Source organism: Tasmannia lanceolata, unplaced genomic scaffold (genome assembly GCF_043159265.1).
Source record: "Tasmannia lanceolata isolate RefF3 unplaced genomic scaffold, GAP_Taslan_0.1 ptg000004l, whole genome shotgun sequence".
In the NCBI taxonomy this organism is placed as follows: domain Eukaryota; kingdom Viridiplantae; phylum Streptophyta; class Magnoliopsida; order Canellales; family Winteraceae; genus Tasmannia; species Tasmannia lanceolata.
The window spans coordinates 14,153,817-14,161,660 of record NW_027518681.1 but is presented as its reverse complement, the minus strand read 5'-3'; the positions used below and the strand labels follow the sequence as shown (position 1 = coordinate 14,161,660).

Genomic DNA, 7,844 nt, shown 5'->3' with positions numbered 1-7,844 from the left:
AAGCACTACCTTTTCTAACTCTTGTTGATTGCACATTGGGTTGAACCCATGGTTGGACCCGCGGGACGGTGCAACGCACCGTTCGCACACGCGCACGCGCACGCGCGCGCGCGCGGCGTGGGCAATGGGCTATAGGGCGCATAGTGGCGCTTTATTGGCGCTTTTTTAGGCGCACTTTGCACTTCGCACGTACGCAACGTCGCGAGGAGCGATTGGAGCCTTTAATTTTTCCAGATTTGATCTGCACCGTTGGATCAAGATGAAGGTGGACCGGTCAAATGGTTCACAGGCCCATCAAGCCGAATGGTTCAGTTGGGTTGGGCTTCGGTTCGGGCCTAACGGTCGGCCCAACGGGCCCATGACTCCAACTGTCAAAGGGTGTGATCAAATGGGTTGTGTCCCTTCCCCCAACGGTCATGTGCCAAGGGGGTGCGATCCACACCATAGATAGTTGATCTAACGATGACTGGGTTGGAGAGAGGATTTACTCAAACCAACAGTCACCTCTAGAATCGATCAGGACCATTCAATATCAATGGGTGCGATCTAACGGTCAGATTTCAAACATTCTGGAAAGGTGCCCTGTAGAGGTGTTTTTCACACTGAAAAGACACCAGATGGTCTATAAAATATGTGCAAACTTCAGTCATTTAATATAGAAATCGAATTGGCAATTCTGACTGATTTTACACTCTCTTCTACACTCCTACAAAAATCCCCAAGTATTTCTACATACTGTTTTTCTTTTCTTTACTGTTCTAGATACTGTTTTTCTGCAGAAACAGAATCTAGAGATTTCTCTAAGGCTTGAAATTTCGGAAGGGCATTTCGGGTTTGATTCCGCTAGTGCTACGCGTCATCAAACATTAGTAGGGCTTCCCTACTAGGCTTCATTGTATCTTGGAGGCAATTCGCGGATCCCCTTTGCACACTACTAGTGGGGGCGAATCTTGTCTTAAGGAAAGTGATATCACGCCTTGAAGCAACAAGTTTCTGTTTTCTATCATCAACAGTACCCTCAACAAATTTTCCAACATTTTGTTCCTTCCAACTCAATTTCTTTATTTGGAGAGGAAAAGGAGAACAAAAACATATATTTTTTGAAAATATGTTTAAACTTCACCTCTCTGTCTCCGCCACCATATTGGTATAATTCTATTTCCTCAACTTTTTTGTTTACTTATTTTTCTTTTGTTTCTGCCTTGTTTTGTTCCTTTGAACTGGGTTTTCTTCCTTCTTGAATTTCATATTTCTCTTCTGTTGTTCACTTTTCTTCCTCCCAACTGCTTCTTTCTTTCCTTGAATTGTGTCTCCTTTTTCACGCTACTTTGTTTTCTCTCTGATCAGCTGGCTTTCTTTTTACTTACATGTCGTTCCTTTCAACTGGATTGCTTTTAGTCTGAATCGACATTTTTGGTGGTATATTTCCTAACAGTTGGATTTATGGCTGTTCACTCATAAACCTTCGTCTGTATTTGATTTTGCATATTATAAGACCCCTACAGCTTTCTTGGTTGTTCATGCTTTCTGATTTTATGTCAATGGTGTTTCCATGTCATCATCTGTATTGATATGGAAGGATCTTCTTGGTGAGGATTTTACTCCGACAATGGAATGCTGTTACGAAAATGCAAGTTCAGAAGAATCAGCAGATCCTACTGGGAAAATCATTAGACATTCTACTTACCAGTCCAAGTTGTCGTCGTCTTGGTTCAATCTGAGGGTCTTCTATGTGAGGGTGAGCAATTACGAGGTTGATCAATCTACGCCAGAGTATCTCACTCTCAGCCATATACCTTTGAGCCCTGATACCCTCCTCCAAGTGAATGGTGGAAGAAGTAGCATTTACTCTGACAGTGCTTCTTCATTGCTTAGAAGAGATAGGGTTGATAAGAAAGCTGAAGAGGCCACATTTGTGAGCACAGATAGTGTGAGGATGAGCGGGAGTGTGAAATTTGAGGTCTATGATAAAGACCATCTGTTGCTTTCTGGAGTCCTGGACAAGTGTAATAGTAATGGTTTTATTGATGATTCAAAAAACCATAGTAAGAAATGGAACATGAATTGCCAGTTGGTGACAACTGCCAGTACGGGTTTCTTCAGGGCGAAACAGTATATGGGTTCTGAATTGCTATCACCGACCATGGAGGTTTATGTTGCGGGTTGTTTCTCGGGCACTCCTATTATATTGACAAAAACTCTTCAGCTCAACTTTAGGAGGAAACACTCAAGGAAGGGAATGCTAGATTCAATCCCGGAGTATCAAACAACCGAAAGCAAGAAAGATGTATCCTCTAATCTTGCTATGCAGGTACTTAGTGACGGACTCCAATTTGTTTACACATATCTTTTTATTGCTTTGCATTGTGTACTGATTTTATTGAGAAGAATTCAGCATATGGTTTATTTATTCGCCACTTTTATTTTATGTTTACTATTATGGATGCCCAAACGTCTATCTTTTTGTTACATAATTGTGTGTCTTGTTTGATATAGATGCTTAGAGTGGCAGTGGAATATTTTGTTTCATGGGTAACATTATGGGGGCATGATACATATTTCAATTATTGAATAACGTGTTACTATTTTCTCTGAATTGGTTTCTGTGTTCAATCAGAACCTGACATGGATTTTTGCCTTGTCTTTTGGTTCATAGCCTCCTCTTACAAAGCCACCTAATCTAGATTTGGATAGGAAAGGAAATCACATAAATATTGTAACTCGTAGCTTTATTGGCTCTGTCCCAGAAACAAGGAAGACAGAAGAAAAGTAAAGTTAACAGCATCAATATAATCTGTTGGTGGAGTTCAATGACAATCGGCCCAGGTGTTATTCTTGTGATTTATAAGAGGTTATAGATCTTACTGCTCTTCTTCTTTTTTAAGATTAGTTCTTACTATTGCTAACTTATCGATACCTAGATATAACTGCTACAGCATTTTCAAAATTAAAAGGGTTTTCTAAAAATAGTGCCCTTGACATACCAAACTTTTTGCTGCAAGAAGATGAGGAAATCGTGGAGAATGCATTAATTGGCTGTGTCCACACCCCCAAACTGACTTGACGAGGAATCAATTCTCGCGAACAAACACACCCCCAGTTACATAATATTGTACTAGTTCGAAAAAAGAAGCCATTAGTACAATTTACCCATGTCAAACCAAACACTACTAGATTACACATGCTATATTCGAAGACACCCCATACGCTGTGGTCTGCATCGAGATGGGGGCGTTGTAACCTAGTAACCATGCCACAGAACCACATACGTCCAAAGCTACATCAAGAAAAGACGAACTTGAAAGAGCGATGAGGAAGATGAAGAGGGACACAAGGAAGCTTAAGGGGAAAGATCACTTTGGAAGGTATCTCTGGTGATCTTTTACCCCTATTATGGCTGACCGCATGCATCAATGTCTCCCCACTAATTAGGCGGACGACAGGACTAGTGTCGCACAACGCCAATACCCTAAGAATGCATAGCCCTAAACTATATGTACCGATGAAAGTCACAAGGGTCATAAGCCTTACGAAAAAGGGGCAAAGCAAGGGTCCTTGACATGAGCCAACCAAACATAGAATACTCTATCCTAGGATCCCAAACTTAGGATACCCTATCCTAGGATCCCCACCTTAGGACACTTTGTCCTAGAATCCTATCCTAGGACCCCAAAACTTAACCCATGCCATCCCTTTCATCCTTAGAAAGTGTTATCCCATAATCTATCATTCTCAAAAATTCCCCAAAAGTCCCCGAGCCAGGCGCAGGTGCCATATCCGAAAAGTAGAGTCTCGATCAGCCTAGTGCACCAACGACGTGGTACGACGGGGACTCAAAGACCTGGCGAATGATGACCCACCCCACCCAAGAGCGCTTATGTCATATGGGAACTCATCGCTGGAAACAATCCTTATGGTTTTGATATCCGGTAGGAATAATAAGAATCAATGGAATCCCTTCCTTCTTATGAGATATCACTTTTTTTTTCCTTTGTAACCTCCCGAAAACGGTTTCTACACTGTAGATAAGTTATCTACACACTAGCCTACTTTTCATTTTTCTTCCATGTGGTACACTTCTTTTTTCTTCCATGCTTTTCACATAAGCTTAAAGAAGTTTAAAGAAGATGGAAACGGGTGAAGGTTTGATTAAAAATCCTATCAATCTAGTGACCTAAAGTCCCAAATTTCATCATAGGGTAGTTTAGGATCCCAAGTAGGTCCCTTTAAAATTTTGTCGAAATATGTCGTAGTTTTGCCCAACAAACGAGCGTAATCCAAATGGGGGATGGATTTGAATGCATCACGGGCAAGGGGTGCATTTAGCCCCCGTTTCTTGACGACGAGAGGTCGGTTATAGGTTATAGAAGAACCACGGATAAAAAAGTAAAAATGTGAAAGTAATTATCGCGCAGCCTTCTACCACTCCAAACATATCAGTCCTCGAAGTGGCAGATCCTCGAAAACCGCTCACCCCTTCACTGGAAATGACTTACCCTACCCCACCCAAGCAGCGGTCGGGGCACCCATCGACATGGCGGAGAAGCCTAGTAGAACGGCTATCCCACACTTGGCTAGGTCCATTCCATTGAGGCTTGATGATCTTTGCATCAATACCCTTCCCTTGTGCTACAGACAGCATCAGTCAATACCACCAGGTCAGGATTCAAAAAACTTTTTAGTAGAAAGCTTGTAGGAAGCTTAAAAGCTTTAGTCCTCTATTGGAAAGTTAGAAAAGGTATAAAGGCTTTATAAAGCCTCACGCTCTAGACATTTTCTTTTAAAGCCCATGTCACACTGTTGAGTGATAGCACGCACGCATGCAGAGCAAGGGCAATGGGCTGTAAGGCACTAAAGGTGCAAATTGTTGCACTTTGTTGGCACAGTTTGCACTTCATTGTATCTTGGAGTCAAATTTCATTGTAACTCGGGTATACAGATGTGATCAACTTTTTACCCAATGATCTTCCCCAAACTGCTAAATTTAGAGCTTATTCTTCAAATTTCCTTTTGTCTTATGGTTTGATATATATTTTTCCTTTGGTGCTTGCCTTGTTATGATAAAATCCGGGAGATGATATTTTCACTCCCCCTGCATTACGCATGCGCTCCCCTTATAACGTGATTTGACGTGAAAAGTGGGCAACTTTAACGATTTTTTGACGTCAAATCGCATCATTAGGAGGAGGGGAGTGGCAGAGGGGGGGTGAAAATATCATCGCCCTAAAATCCTTTCATGTACTAACTTTTACATTTAAATGAATTCGAGCAGTTGAATGTTTGTATGTAACTATTATTATTATTATTATTATTATTATTATTATTATTAAAAGATGAATACAATCGGTAAAAAAAATGTGAAGTTGATATCTTTTTGGGGATACCTCAAAAAACATACTGCCTGAGGTGTAATTATGTATAGCAGGAGCTCCTATAGCCAACATGTTGACATCTTGTTCCACGACTTAGTGTAACATTTCAGTTCATAAGAACCCACATAAACATAACTCCCTTATAGTTGATAGTTCTTAGTGACCTTGTTTAGCAAGACCTTTCATTCTTTCACGAGCATGTTATAGTATAGGGACACAGACTTTAATGCTGCAGTACCTAGGGCAGAAGCAAGCAGAAGGCCTGAACTCCCTCTACAATTTGTTCTTCCAATTTTCAGAGGAAATTTAATTAGTCCTGTTTTTGAGCTTTCTCACCATATTTCTTGCTTGCTAGAATGATTAAAATTTTAGAGTAGTCTGTGACTGCCTTGTGTAATCTATTGTATTTGCTAATTAACTTCTCAGGCCAGGGTGTGTTGGTAAGTTAGGAGAAATTAAATCTTCATTGATAATATGCAGCATTCCAGCATTAGTAGTATATTAACTTTTTAGAAAGTCAAAGCCATTTGTATATTTCTTTTATCAGTGGTATTTTTGTGCCTCATTTGTATAGATTCTGTTTGGAGCTTGCTATGGGAACATTATACTGAAGTTTTTGAGAGCAGTGTTAGCACCATACTACTCGATGTTTTAAAAATCGAATCGTAAATCGTAATAGGGGTCGAATCATATCGGATCTTAAATCCTATCGTAAATTGTAAGATTCATTCAGAAATATAAACATATATATAATAAAAAAATGATAAACAAATTAAAGAATAAAAATAGCCAATTATTCAATTTTCATCCAAATTAATTAATTCAAATAGAAACTACCATGATTAGCATTCACTATTGTAATACGAATTGTTTCTTGACAAACTTGACACATACTAATCATCTAATTCTCATCCAAACCCATGCGTCTTGGATAATAATCTTTAAAAACGACAAAAGATCACATCAATTCTCAAAGTCCCAAACATCAAGTGACAAATATCAATCATAAAAGACAGGAGTCGATGTTGTCCTCATTATGGTAGTCTCCCACCTCGATGAGAGTAATATTCTCAAGCAAATGGTTTGTGCTCAATTGACTGGTTCAATTTGTTCGAACTCCTCCTCCTCCTTTGTCTGCTTCCTTCTAATGAGAGGAATTTCAAACGCTTCTTGTAATGTCGAAAGGAAATGAGGTCTTTTAAAAGAAAGTCATATTTTCTTTTGCACAAAACTTAATTTGGATAAATCGCATGAATCGTATGAATCGTACAATTTATGATCGAATCGTAGGATTCAATTAAAAATCGTAAGATTTATACAAATTAAGATTCAATCATGGGATTCAGATCGTTTTGCCTAAGAATCATAAATCAAATCGTAAATCGTAAGATTTTCAAAACAATGGCACTGTTACAATAGAATCTACTCCTTATTTAGATCACTCAAATCCAAATGCTGCAAAACCGTTCATATTTGTGTTTCCTAAACCTTTATTGGGATCATTTTGTTTTCCTCTGGCTTTGAATTTGAATAGTTGATACCGGTTGTTATCATCATTCATCCACACAAAAACTCAACTAGTCAGTTTCTTGCAAGAGTTTTCAACTGTTTGCCAGTTGGATATTTTCTCATGCTCTGTTGCATACACCTTTCAATTGATTTGGTGCTGGTGTAGGTAGCAGCTTTCAAACTCGAATGAATACATCATTATGCATATGGGTGGAAATTTTTACGGGATGAAACTTTTGAAAAATGGGTCCCCTATTAAAGTCTTCTCCATATCAGAAACTGCTTCGATTTCTGTTGATTCACTTTCTTTTAACAATGACCAGAAACCAGTGAGCTTATATATTCTTAAATTTCATGCATTATAATATTATTGGAGTTGTTCTTAAAACTTTCCTTTCCTGGGCACCAAATGTCCGACTCTGTTTCCTGTGATTTTTGCAGTTATCAGAGTATCGAGACTACAAACAAGAGAGCAACGATGATGACTATAGTACTCTCTACTCGAGGGCAGAATATGTTGAAAGTGACAATGGGGAACTCTCGTGGTTCAACGCGGGTGTCAGGGTGGGCGTTGGAATTGGCCTTGGCATTTGCCTGGGCATTGGAATAGGAGTCAGTTTACTAGTCCACACGTATCAAGCAACGACCCAAAACTTTAAGAGGCGACTTGCATAAATCCAAACCACATAAATCAATACCCATCTCCAGTGCATTGTGTTTTGATTCCCTCATCCATGAGGCATAGCTAACTTTGTGTAGCTTCTGAGATATCTCCCCACTGCGAAATGTTAGTGAGTAGAAGTTTTCTGTATGTATCTGAGAGTCATCTGGCTTTGATTATATTTGTTAGTGGTGTTTGAAGGCAGTGTAGTTCAGTCCATGACAGGATGTTGTAAATTTCATAGATGGGTGGTAGAATCTCTAATCTCTTCAATATATAAGACTTGTTACCCTGCCTTTTTA

The 7,844-nt window shown here is 39.4% G+C and overlaps 1 protein-coding gene across 1 annotated transcript; it reads left to right on the top strand.

Moving 5' to 3' along the window:
• The first annotated feature begins 1,298 nt into the window (after positions 1–1,298).
• LOC143875901 (uncharacterized protein At1g01500-like) lies at positions 1,299–7,844 on the top strand. The gene is made up of 2 exons (XM_077377485.1): positions 1,299–2,311; positions 7,323–7,844. The coding sequence occupies exons 1-2, from the start codon at positions 1,553–1,555 to the stop codon at positions 7,554–7,556; spliced, it is 993 nt and encodes a 330-aa protein (XP_077233600.1). The 5' UTR covers positions 1,299–1,552; the 3' UTR covers positions 7,557–7,844.

Coding starts and splice junctions, on each gene's coding strand:
- LOC143875901 (XM_077377485.1), top strand. CDS start 1,553: ATGTCATCATCTGTATTGATATGGAAGGATCTTCTTGGTGAGGATTTT. Junction 2,312..7,322: donor CCTCTAATCTTGCTATGCAG/GTACTTAGTGAC, acceptor TGATTTTTGCAG/TTATCAGAGTATCGAGACTA.